This window comes from Lactuca virosa, chromosome 2 (assembly GCF_052849685.1).
Source record: "Lactuca virosa cultivar CGN04683 chromosome 2, Lactuca_virosa_CGN04683_v6, whole genome shotgun sequence".
Taxonomy (NCBI): domain Eukaryota; kingdom Viridiplantae; phylum Streptophyta; class Magnoliopsida; order Asterales; family Asteraceae; genus Lactuca; species Lactuca virosa.
This window is the reverse complement of record NC_136427.1, coordinates 5,135,090-5,149,193: the sequence shown is the minus strand read 5'-3', so window position 1 is coordinate 5,149,193 and position 14,104 is coordinate 5,135,090. Positions and strand designations below refer to the sequence as shown.

The following is a 14,104-nucleotide window of genomic DNA, read 5'->3' as shown; positions in this document are numbered from 1 at the left end:
CAATTTTATACATTCGAATAGGTATTCTCGACAAAAAAAACCTAACTTCCAAACATAAGAGTGAAACGACAATATTATTGACCATTTCAGAATGTTTTAAGTATCATATTGTTAATTCATTAACACGCTTTGTGCCTCATTATTTATTTGCATTACTTTGCTTTTCTCTCCCATATATTTGTCCCCTGTCAATTCTTGTATAGTCCATGCGCATTCTTGTTCTCACAAACCAGAAAAGGCAAAGAAGTCTTACCGTGGTGATCACCGTAGTTATTTGTGGTAGGAGTTGAATGGCGGCCGGGTCATCATACGAGAGGTCACTGGAGCAAACACCAACATGGGCGGTGGCACTGGTTTGTACTGTCTTTGTTATCATCTCTGTCATAATTGAACATGGGATTCATTCAATTGGAAAGGTATGGTTTTTGAAGTTTCGTTTAAAATTAATCAGTATTATTGCTAAATTGCAAAAGAATCAGTAAAGTTTGACAAATTAACCACAAGTATGATATATATGGTTAAAATCGTTCCCTCTGATTTGACCATATGATGTTGCATGCATGCAGTGGTTCCAAAAAAAGCAGAAGAAAGCAATGCTTGAAGCCTTGGAGAAAATAAAAGCTGGTAATATTATAATTAAGTATATTCAAATAAATAAACAAATTAACACTTATTAAATTAATAACATTTTTTGTTTTAAATTTCTTTTTATAACACTTTAACATATATATTCTCGATAAGCTTTGAATTTAGTTTCCTTATCATAATTTAAAATATCAATTTTCGTTCATTTGTTTTCTTTAATTATTTTTTTTATTGCTGAATATATGTTTCGCTTAAGCTTTCTTTATCACTGGATTTCGAATATTTGCCCAATTAAAGCTTTACAATTGCACCTCATGAGCCGATGAAATTGATAGAACAAGCTCTCTTAAATTAGAATGCATGCAGTTTTTGTAATCATTGATCAACATACATGCAATTAATTACCTCATTTACCTATAATTAACGATTGTGATTTGTTGCTGTGAATCCAGAGCTCATGCTATTAGGGTTTTTATCATTACTATTAACGGTGGGTACATCATACATTGCAAAGATATGTGTTCCCGAAAAGATAGGATACAAGATGCTTCCATGTAAACCAGAATATTATAAAAGCAAAGGTGATGGTAGTGGTGGTGCTGGTGGTGATGATGATGATAATAATGATCATGAAGGAAAAAGTCGCCGGAAATTACTTAATTTAGCTGAAGAAATGATATTCCGGCGAGTTTTAGCTGCATCAAGTGATGACGTTGGTACCTGTGGTAAGGTATGGAAATTTTGTGGGTTGTCCAACTTTTTCTTATCTGTTGATAATTTGATCATATGAAATCAATGAATTGTAGTATTCCTAAAGTTTTAATTAATTAATTTAGTTAATTATAATTAATTAATTAATGAATTAAGTTTTGAATGTTCAGGGAATGGTGCAGATGATATCATATTCGGCCGTTCACCAGCTTCATATATTCATATTTGTTCTTGCCGTCTTCCATATTCTTTATAGTGTCGTTATCATTGGTCTTGGCCTCGCAAAAGTAACTATCTCTCATACTAAACTCTTAAAGTAATTTTCTTTTTAATGAAACGAATGACATAAATATTCACGGATCAAAACTAAAATATCATATATTAGATGTGTATGTAATAAGATATATATTTTATTTATATGGTTAGTTTATCAACTATTTGGATACTAAATTTTTATTATTACTGTATTATATTTATTGATTTTATTGGGGTTGATATCTAGATGAAGAAATGGAAGGCTTGGGAAGCAGAAACTACTTCTTTGGAGTACGAGTTCACAAACGGTAATTATTTTTTCCAAGGCATTTTTTTTTTATAAATAAGTCTCTTACAAAATAGATTTATACAAAATTCTCTATTCAATCAAAATAAATCTCCTTTTTTCTTGAGGAAAAGTACATAGGTGAAATTACAAGTAAATTAGATTTGCGTTCCAAAAAATTAAAATCAAAATCAAAATCTCCTGCTAGCTTTTGGACTGTACGGTACCAAATGAAAAGCAACACGCCAGGTTGACCCGTAACTTGATCCAAGTTAAATTGGAGCTCCATCATGTTATTTATTTATTTATTTATCTGCTTTTGCATTTAGATCCCGCAAGATTTCGGTTTGCTCATCAAACCTCCTTTGTTAAACGACACACGGGTCTTTCAACAAAACCCGGAATAAGATGGGTGGTAAGTGTAAACTTCTTTTTATTTATATAAAAAAAATGTAAAAACATATAAATTCTCAAGTAAAAGTTGTGTAATATACTATGAGCTTGCCAATGTTTACTTCAGAAAGGAATACATTATAAGAAACAATATGAGTATCTATAATGTAAAATTGTTAAACGACCTATTAAAGTTCCACATTATCATTGAATAAAATAAAACAAAAGTTTTATTAGATTTTGGGTTTGAATATGAACAAAAATACTTGGCTAATTCAAGAATCATGTATAGAAAATGTTTTTCAAAATTTATGATTTCGACTCTATTTTTTAGGAATATCACTAAATCCGATTTAGGATAATTCAAGAAAGAACGAATCATCAGGGCAAAATTTAAGATTCCAATAAAGAATTCCTTTCTTTGTTTATGTTCTGCTGAGACAAATATTACAAAGAGAATAAGTAGTTATTTCCAATGTTATTTATCTTGTGCAACGTCAAAATCCTTATTATATATCAAGAAGATGGCAATATTAAGGATGAAAAAGCGCCACTTTAGATAAGGCGTATTCTTTAGGTTTTTGGCAGAAAAATTCGATTATGTCATTTTTCTCTATATGAATTATTTTGTCGTATCGGGACAGTAACCCATTACCGAACTAAGACGCTGCCTCTAGATCCCGCCAAGGGCAATACCTCTTAGATCACAACTAGGCCATTGCCTTGGGACCTCCGTGTTTCGAGTCCTTATTAGCTATCTATGTGTGCACTCCGCACCTCATTCTCAAAATAAAACTAAATAAAACTAAGTTTGTCTCAGATATAATCTCGACTACATTAAATTTATTGATGACACTAAAATCACCAACAATGTTCCCTTCAATTGATTTATAATAATGATGATAAGAAAAATAAATAATTTTAACTTTCTACAAATCAAATTACAACTATAATTTTATATCGTAGATCTTTTATGTTATAATTTTCATTTGTGATCACCATCTATCAAAGATCTAACGAAATTTTAGCTTGAAACAGGTGGCATTTTTTAGACAGTTTTTTGGATCTATCTCAAAGGTTGATTATTTGACCATTCGTAATGGATTCATAAATGTAAGTCAACACTCCTTACCTTATTTGTTTTATATGCTCACTCGAAATCAAGATGAATTTTGAAAAAGTACGTGATCATAATAGTATTATTCCATTTCAAATATTTTACGTGCAAATTGTCTATTAATTAATGTTTGAAACAGTGCCTTTTAGAATAAGAGAATAACAAACATACAACATGTATGTGTCAAATTAACGATTTTATTCAACCTTATTTACTATCGGTTTTAGTTGTTAATTATGGGTGAAATGTTTAGTCATATATATTTCTCAAAATGCAGGCACATTTTGCTCCAAGTAGCAAATTTGATTTCCATAAGTACATCAAGAGATCAATGGAAGATGACTTCAAGTCAGTTTTGGGTATAAGGTTATTATCTTCCTCTAATCCCTTTTATTGAAACTTTAAACATGTCAAAATTTCCAGATGTCAACGGTTTCTTAACCTTCAAAAAAGATGAATTTAAATTTGTTCTTGCTTTCATATAGAATATCATTGATTTTTTTTTCGGATAAATACAAAAAAAAAAAAAAACCCCTATTTTGATGGCAATACAAAAAACTAACCAAAGCTATTTAATTCTTAATGATTTTAAATTATTTACTTCTTCGTTATCAATGTTTATTTCTTTCTAAAGTTTTGTTCTACGGACTTACGAAAATTAATCGATGATAATTCCGTGTTGTTTTGTGTGTGTTAGTGGTAACATGCTTGAGTTTTTCGAATACAAACTATAGAATTATATGAAATTTGTTATATAAGTTACGTATTATATAAAACTAGTTGTAGGATCCATATATTACATGAGTTAATTTAAAAAAAATTAAAATATAAATGTCAAAATATTTAAGAATTTTGAATTTATAAAATAATAAGAAAAATAATGATTTATTATAATGAAAATATTTTTTATCTTTTAAATTTAAAAAAAAATAATTTAAATAAAGAAAAGAAACTTTAATTTTAGAAATTTTAAAATTAAAAGGTAAGTTTATTAGTGAAATTAATATCCATTTATTACTACATTTATTGTAATTATTACATTAAAATATTATGTGAAATTTAATAAAATAGAAAAAACTCATAAAATGACATGCGGAAAAAAAATTAATTCAAAATAACCACAAAAGACACTTGGCAAATTGAATTAGAGTGTGACAGGTGGCAAAAAAAACCTTCATTTATTAGAGAGTATTAGATCTGGGTTTTAAATATTATCTCACTCACAAAGATATATAGCATGGTAGGTTTGTTATAATAATGCTACCCTAATTAAGATTGTATTTATTTCCATCATTATCAAGCGATACTTTTATATTTTGTGTATTACAATTTTTTATAAAATTTAAAGGCTAACGAGAAGCTAGAATTACAAGTGATTTTCGCAGTTAAAAGTCAGGTTACATACCCCAATTAAGTGAGTAAAGTTTCTAACTATGTTTTTTAACCGATGAAAGGTCAAAAGGGACATTACTAGCTAATTCGAAGCTACTTCTAACCAACAAATTAAAATCTCACTTGTTTCTATCGGAACAAATCACCCACATGAGAGTTAGTAAAATAATATTGTGATAACCCTTCCCTCTTTGATGCCGATACACAAACCATTAGGCACCTCCAAATCATCAATGGACCTGTAAGAATACCGAAATAGTCTAGTAAGAATACCCTGAATCACTTTTACCGTTAAGCACTCTAAAAAATATGAAATTCAGTTTTAGGCTTATAGTGACAAAAAGGTCATAATGGGACGTCATGACCTGATATCCATCCCTCGGTCTTATAAATTGGCATTTATACGTAATCAAACTTGTTGACCTCTCCATAACAATAAGTTTCCTTTCCCATATTCGAATACGTTATCATGGATTAGTGGTCAAGAATGCTACCATCTATGTTCTATCGGTAACTGCAAGGAGGAAATAGAGAAGGAACTTTTTTGATCTAACAACCAACTCAAAATATTATTTTAACAATTGAAAAGGTTGTCAAATTCGATGTTGCAAATATTAAAATTGTTGTGGAGGTGGTTGATATTTCCCCACATAGAGCTCCTAATGGCCATAGATCGTGTGTTACATATACCACCTTACCTACCATGAATCACAACAATAACATCTTTCCACAAACTATAATTACACTTTATAATATGCCACCAACACATTACCGAGAAAAGCCATATTAAAGGCACTAAGACTTTCGATTTCTAACTCGCATTTCTCTTTAATATCTAAGGTCTTATTCCAAGCAATCCAAGTGATTTTTACATTGCTCCCAAAAGAAATTATTCAGATGCTTTCGAGCCTTGTAAATAACATGTTCGAGGATTTAAAAAGAGAGAACATACACGTACGAAGACTACCAAGCAAAAGTTTTTATAAGATAAGTCTCCCATCATAAGAAAGATACATCATCATCCAAAATGATAGCTTCGATTGGAAGACTTTCTATAAGCGTATCCTAAGATATGTAAAAGGAAAGGAAGCGATCTTACACTTAATCTCATAATCCATATCCAAGATATATGTAGCAATCACTCAATTGCCCAAGGTCTTAATTTTGGTAAGGCTAACCTTGAAACCGAAGGCAAGGAAAAAGCATATCAAGATCTGAATGAGGTTGAGAACATTTTTGTTTTTTGACCAAACCCTTAAGAAAAGACAATTATTCGAATATTGAAAAAGATAAATACAACAAGGATACACCATACATGCCTTCCGCCAAATTGAATATTTGAATGTGTTTCAATGTTTCATAAGGATAAACCAATAAGCGTACACTATACCGTCTTCTTCATGTACATACTCTAAAGTACAGATGTTGACCATGAGAAAAACATTCCTCCTATCCTAGATTGAGTTCACTATTGTTGTCGTCAGCTTCCTCCTCTGTATTAGAGCCACATCCTTTCACAACTTCAACATAAGACATTGTAGTCATATACTACTTCGTCACTATGATACTCCATAACCTTTGAGGCTTGACCAGAACACTCTGAATCCTCTAGTTAGGTTTTTCTTTGTTTCTTTTGTATTTCGCAAGGTTTATTCTCAATTTGAAAGAACCGATCTAGATGTTCTTAAGCCTTTCCATAAACACCTTAATGGTCTTCACTCCTAATGAATCTTGCAAACTCAACCCTTATCTTGTTCATTCTACTTTTCCTTGCGATAAAACCATCCATCGGCTTGCTATATAATATGAATATCTTCGAAAGACTCAATAGACTACTACCCTTTTGAAAGTTGGTGATGAAAAAGGTGCCAACTTTGTCTCCAATTGGCCAGATGGGTGAAGCCTTTCCATTCCATCGCCCTACCGATCTTTTTCATCATTATAATTGTTACACACAAAAATGATATAGTTAAACGGTATAAAACATTGTAATGATTTTTTTCCTCAAAAAAACTAAGATAATTGCTTTTTCAATAAATGGATTAAATATAGTGTATTTTTCTTTGTATATGATACAAGTATTGATCTAATAATTACGTATATTCAAATGGTAAACAAAGAGTATATGCTTTTCGTTTTTAAAGAGTTTAAAACTAATAAGTTAGTCTTTTCTATATTTGCCTTATGTTCTTAAAGATATTGATTCATATGTTTGATCTTGTTTTTTCAGTATCCCACTCTGGATGTTCTCGATCATCTTTCTACTTCTAAATGTTTACGGTTAACTCTCTCTCTCTCTCTCTCTCTCTCTATATATATATATATATATATATATATATATATATATATATATATATATATATGCCTTATGTTATTAAAGATATTTTATTTGTTCTTTAAAACAAATTTCTATATAGGAATCTTATACACGTCCATATATTTACAAATATGTCTTATGTATTTAGACGCCCGTCCAAACATTTTTAGGCCTAGGGTCAGGCAAGAAATAAGGCCGAATAAATATGAAAAGTATACAATAATTAATAATACACTAGAAATGAGGCCCATGCGTTGCACGGGTCGGATTTTTTTTGTTGATGTTTGGTGGGTCACAAAAGTATGATGCTATAATGTCATTCAAATACAATACAGCTGGATAGATTGAATAGAGTATAATGTCCTAATGTAAGAAATGAAAGTAAACAAATAAATTAGTGTACGTTGCTATTTTTTGCATTTAACGCTTTTAGCTGATAATAAAAACATTTCGAGTTGAAATCTCATTCCTCATAACTTGAATAAAGCCAGCTGAAGAAAAAAAAGAACATATTTTCTATTATTATCGTATTGACATTTTTGTTGGATGCAATTGTGCATACTAATAAAAAGGTTACAATATCTACCATTATCCATCAAGAATATGTTATTTAAAAAAGAAACAAAAAAAACAAAACTTTTGGGACCATTTTTCCCAATTGCCATTTTTTTAAATTAAAGTTAAACGAAACGTGTTTGTTGACCACAATTAGAATCTACCTCAAGGCATTGAATATTAGAAACGTTACTGGTTTTCTCAACTTGAAGCCCACGTGGCAGAAATAACTACAGCAAAAACAATAATTATTTAGGGAAAATTATAGAATATAAAGTACAATGCCCATATTGGTAGCAAAATTTAATTACATTGCTGTTTTTGTATAGACATGTAAATACATTAGTGTTTCATCAAGTACCACATTATAGATTGCCTTGAGTTTCAGAAGCTTCTTGGGCATATAACTGACAACAAAACTCTGCCAACAACTCCTATGTGTAAACTGTGAAAAATTCACATACATAATATCTATAATCATCATAAGAATTTGAAAAAAGATAATGTAAAAAAAACCAATATTGTATACCATACCAATGAAGGGTGGTTGTTTATTTATCATCATACGAATCCATCTGAGAATATAAAAGGAAATATAACAACAAATCATTATCATGAATATTGTATGATATGATTTTAAAAAAATGATTTTCAGATGTGCTTTTTACCTCAACATGAGTTGTAGCTATTTTCAATCTGCTTTTCCGTTTGTTAAAGTAAAAAAAAGATATAAACTTTATCATAAGCCCAAGATTTAAAAGAAAATGTCTGAGGGGTATTTGTGTAATTTACCGTAGTTGGTAGACTGATTTTTTGACATTCTGTTGGGCATTGAGAGATAAAAAGTACTTGAATGGATTTACCAAAAGAGTCTCGATATTAAATAATACATTATATATAGGAAAAGTTGAAGAATCAATTGAATGACATGAATTAGAGAGTGTTTCAGATTGCTTGTTTAAAATGTTTAATACCGATAATGTGTGTGGATTGCAAAAGTAAATTTGTATTTATTTTGGTGGGGTATTAGAATTTTTAACTTATTAGAAACTCCTTATAAACAGGGAAAGCTAAATTACAATTTTGCCCTTAATTTAAATAACAAAAACTCAATAATATGGGAGATGTCTAATTTGGTTATTTTACATCTATAAGCAAAATTGTAAATTGTCAAATACTGAAAAACAATTTATCAAGTTATTACGTTTTGGAATTGTATAAGTTAATCCGGTAATAAATACTGAAAAACAATTTATCAATTTATCAATTTTTGAATAATAATTTAGAAGTAATTGAAAAAAAAATGTACTCACTGATATCATACATTCCAGCTTTAATAGCTGCAGCTACATCAGCAACTGCAGGAAGAACAAATGAACAGAGGAACAATCCTAATTGTCACAGTTTCTGAAAATAAAAAACATTTAACATCATTATATTTAACGGATAATCATATCAAAGGAATTAATCCCAGATGTGGAACAATACCTTCAAATCAAACAAAAATTGCTAAAAAAAAGATCATTAAAGATTACAATCAGCTGATGTTTACTGTTTTCTAAAAACCCATTACATTTCCTCTTTCTAGAACCCAACACCCAAATAAGTACGTCATATAATGTGTCAATAATCTCATTGAACTAATTACACATCAACATTACTTCATTTAATAATTACAAAATGAAACAAATTTATGTATCAGGTCTTGTGCTGGCTCTCAATCAACATAACTTCAAGAACTTCAGTTCATGTTTCAATCTAACAATTCCCATTGGCCATTTGAAAAAAAAAACTAAAGCAAGAGATATGGAACTATTTTAAGCAGATTCTGATAGCAAAGTAGATGGCATCACCAAAAAAACAACAAATCGGAAATTTCACCTATAATTCTACCTTACAGTATCCATTATATGCACAGAAGAAAGAAGAATAGAGGGCGAAAATTTACCTGACAGCTGAATTTGGAGAATTTCTGTATCTGCAAAGTTTCCGAAATTAGCCCCTTACGCCTTCTGTCGGACCTGCCACAACCATCCCCGTTTTCAATCTTGTAGCGGTGTTACATATATAATCGAAGATTCAAGCTTCCAAATACAAAAACAAACAATTAAGTCGCAGAAGATATCACCCCAAAATTTTTGGAACAATCGGAAGATATTAGATAAGAAGCAGCAGAAGCCCTAAAATTAAGAGCGATGAAGTGGTTTGGTGTACTCCGATTCTACGAAAAACCTTTTTTGTTGGTTCCAAGAACTGAAATAAGAGAATTGTGTGCGTTTTTTTTCTTGTTTTCCACCCATCGGGGCCACATCAATCGCCGATCGCACCATCCCCAACAATCCACGCCGCCGGCAAGTCAACGTCGCCACAGTCGTTGATTCTCCTTCCTTCTCTCGTTTATGTCCTGGAGTCGACGTCCTGGTCGATGTTTCTTTAGATGGAAATCGAATCGACCACAACGAACGAATTAGAAGGGTATAAGTAATCGACGGATCCTACAAGTCACCGATGCAACTCACCGACGGAGGCTTTGGCGGAGGCGGTGGCCATTTTGTACCTCAAGCGGAAGAAAATGAAAATGTTGATGTTTATCAGAAAGGATACAGCCAGAAGAAGTGAAGAAGAATCGAGAATCTGGTGGAGTTGGAAACCCTGTGGTAACCCAAGGAACTAACTTTGAACAATTTTAACCGAGTAAGAGTACCGTGGTTAGCACCCTGGTTAGGTACTGTAGCTAAGGGACAACAATTGTAATATATACAAAAATACAGGGACCGGAAATGTAACTTAAGGGACCAATTCTGCCAAATAAATGGGCAGTTTACTGTTCTTTTTCTTCACAACTTTAATATATATATATATATATATATATATATATATATATATATATATATATATATATAATAATTAGTTATGAAAAATATTTCTTTTTATATTTTTAGATACAAAATCACTAATAATCATAAAATTAACTAATAAATGATAATGAAAGAGAAGTCATATGGCTATTGTTGTCTCAGTTACTTTTGTTCAATTTTCCATTTTCCCTTGAAACTATAAAAATCACCAAAAGAATAAAAACAAATGAAAACCCAAATAAAAAATATACAAATAAAAAAAGATAGGTGGCAATTGACAAACTCAATCACAGACAACGAATTAATACAAACAAATCAATAAATATTACACTATTATAGAGTCCCATTGTGTTAGTATTTGCCTAATTTACCCATTAAATAAACCATTTAACAATTCATAGTGGTACATTTTCACTTATGTGACAAGTTATTACACAATTTGACCATAAAAATAAAACCAGTTCTAGAGAAAACTTCAACCGAATGACATTTTCAACCAAAAAAATAACACAATTCATACCCGAGTCAGATACATTTTTTTATGCACCATGGAACTATATGTAACATGGAGTAAAATTTGTCGGCAAATTTATGGGTCCCTATGAGAGGGGCTATGATATACATTTATACACAGGTGTTGCTAATAAGACACACCTTGGATACTCATTGACCACTTTTTAAAAAGTCAACCTATAACTAACTATTTATAATCAGTTTTTTCGAAAACAATATAATTTCAACCAATAAAAATATTTCAAAATTAAATAAAGATGTCTATATGGTAAAATAGGGTGTCTTTTTAGCCAACCCCTTTATACACATATGGTGTATGTATTTGTACGTATGCATGCATGTGTGTGTAATCTACATTATCATTTTTATACATGCAACAAAACGTAAATAAGACTGATGATATCATTGTTTTTTACATTTATGCAGAATGGCATGCGCTTACTTATCTCTCCTTCGTCCCATTAGTGGTAGAACTACCATTTTTATACATTTTAAGTTTTATTGAATGTAAAAAATATGATATTCAGCACCGAAACAAATTAATAAAGTTACGATGACTGTGACTGCTTATGATTAAGTTATCAGCCATAAAACTAAAATTATTAGCTTGGTATTTTATAGATTCTTCTATTGGTGGGTACAAAACTCGAACTAGTGATCATGGAAATGGCTCAACAAATCCAAGATAAGGCAACAATTGTTCGAGGAGCCCCGGTGGTGGAGCCAAGCAACAAATTCTTTTGGTTCAATAGCCCCCGATTGGTCCTTTTCTTGATCCATTTTACTTTGTTTCAAGTAAGTAAAATAAAATAATAGTATTTAATTTTTCAGCCGCAATAATTCAAATCTTACACAAAATCTTCTTATAATATTTGGTTTTAATAAGTTATAGAGTAAAGTGCATTAATAGAAAAAATTAAAAATTAAACCACAAAATACATACAACAATATATAGTACTGATTCAAATGACACCACTCATCTTGTTGTGTGACGTGCTTCGGGCCATATATCCTGGGGGCGAAATAATTGTAAAATTTTTTACCTTTGGTTGTTGTTATTTTTAAATACAAAAATCCCCGTTCTACTTAATATTTTAACAACGATACTACTTATAATAAATACTATTTGTAATATTCATATAAGAATATTATTAAGATTTCAAAATTTGGCATATTATAATATTGTGATAAGCATATATATATATATATATATATATATATATATATATATATATATATATATATATATATATATATATATATATATATATATATATTAGAGTAAATTACACGAATGGTCCCTATGGTTTATGGTAATTTGCACGCTTGGTTCCTAACTTATTTTTTTAATTCGGAAGGTCCTTACTGTTTGTTTTTGTTACACGTTTGGTCCCTATCTTACCTAAAAAGACTATTTTGCCATTGATTTTTTAATTTATTTAAATATACACCCCCAACCCCACTTCACTCACCTTATCTTTCCTACCCCACCATTTTTTCCTCTTTAAATATTTAGGTAAGTCAGGGATGAAACACATAACAAAAACAAACGATAGGGACCAAACGCGTAACAAAAACAAATAATAGGGACCTTCCGAGTTAAAAAAATAAGTTAGAGACCAAACACACAAATTACCCCAAACCATAGGGACCATTCGTGTAATTTACTCTATATATTACATATATTATACTTTTGTTAATAATATTCTTGTTAGAATATATCATTATAACTGGTATTTGTTTTTTAATTTTAAATAATGTTAAACTGATAGAAATTTTTTTGTCAGATAATTTTTTTTATTACTTTTTAATCTTTTAACCTCAAAACATGTGGCTAGAAAATATATACACATGTATAAAATCATAGAGACACTTAACTATGAAAATATCATACTAATGTTTATAGCTATGAAGTAGTATACAAGATTGATTATTATGGATATACAAAACATGGCACTCTACAATCCAACTGGGTATTATTTATTTAATTTATTTGATTTTATACTCGTTTGCAGAATGCATTTCAAATGGCGTTTTTCTTATGGACTGTGGTAAGTATCTCTATATTTACATAAAAAATCATGTGTTTCATATAGTTTTAATGCTTAAAGAATTCATTTTTTATTTTTATAATATAGCTCATTATGCTTCATAAAATGTGTTGGTTGTTTGCAGTACGAATTTGGAATACACTCATGTTACCATGAGAGCATAGTACAAATTGGTGTTAGAGTCGGATTGGGGGTGCTTCTTCATATCATGTGTAGCTATATCACTTTCCCTCTTTACGCCTTAGTCACACAAGTAAGTGCATTTGAACTTGATTAAACATGATACATTATTAATTTAGTAAATAAACAAATAGAATGACTTAAGTAATTAGCTAATGATTGTACTATTATTTGAAATTTAAAGATGGGATCGCACATGAAAAGGTCGATATTTGAAGAACAAACATCCAAAGCTCTAAAGAAATGGCAGAAGGCCGCAAAGGACAAGAAGAAGTTGCGAGAGCTTGGTGGCAGATCAGTGGATGTTTCAAATTCTGGCTTGGAAAATACACCAAGTCGTGAATCATCGCCTGTTCATCTCCTCCATAACCAAAAATATCGATCATCCACAGCTGAGAGTGAAATTGACATTCCATCATCTCCAAGAACTTATACTTCAGAGGCAGATGTCTCTGATGCAGAAGGTTCATATCATGCTAATGATCATAACAAGAATCTACAACGAGATTTCACATTTTCCATGTCTTAGGTTTTTATTAGGTAAACATTATGTAGTTTTTACAACCACATAATTTTTACATTTCTTTGATTTTTAATGGTAGTGTTTCCATTATTGAAGGATAAAAACGGGTATTCTTATATATATATATATGAAATAAACACCTTTCTATATAATAAAGAGCACATACAAATATAATGAAAAAGAACCCTGGATAGCCGTCAAAGTTGGTTATTTTCATATTGCGAGATCAGGTTTCTTTTATGTATTATAATCAATGTTTGTGTAATTTGAGATTTATTTGGTTATTATATATGTGGTTTAATTATATGATTTCACAACTAAACAATAATGTAGTTTTCTATTTTATGTAATTAAGTCTTCGACTCTTC

The 14,104-nt window shown here is 30.2% G+C and overlaps 1 protein-coding gene across 1 annotated transcript; it reads left to right on the top strand.

Moving 5' to 3' along the window:
- Positions 1-216: 216 nt before the first annotated feature.
- On the top strand, positions 217-13,742 carry LOC145157219 (MLO protein homolog 1-like). Its single transcript, XM_079076288.1, has 14 exons — positions 217-416; positions 567-624; positions 1,038-1,315; positions 1,467-1,583; positions 1,799-1,859; positions 2,167-2,252; positions 3,269-3,343; positions 3,625-3,713; positions 6,970-7,019; positions 11,409-11,449; positions 11,604-11,777; positions 12,998-13,033; positions 13,158-13,286; positions 13,398-13,742. The coding sequence occupies exons 1-14, from the start codon at positions 291-293 to the stop codon at positions 13,740-13,742; spliced, it is 1,665 nt and encodes a 554-aa protein (XP_078932414.1). The 5' UTR covers positions 217-290.
- Positions 13,743-14,104: the final 362 nt, after the last annotated feature.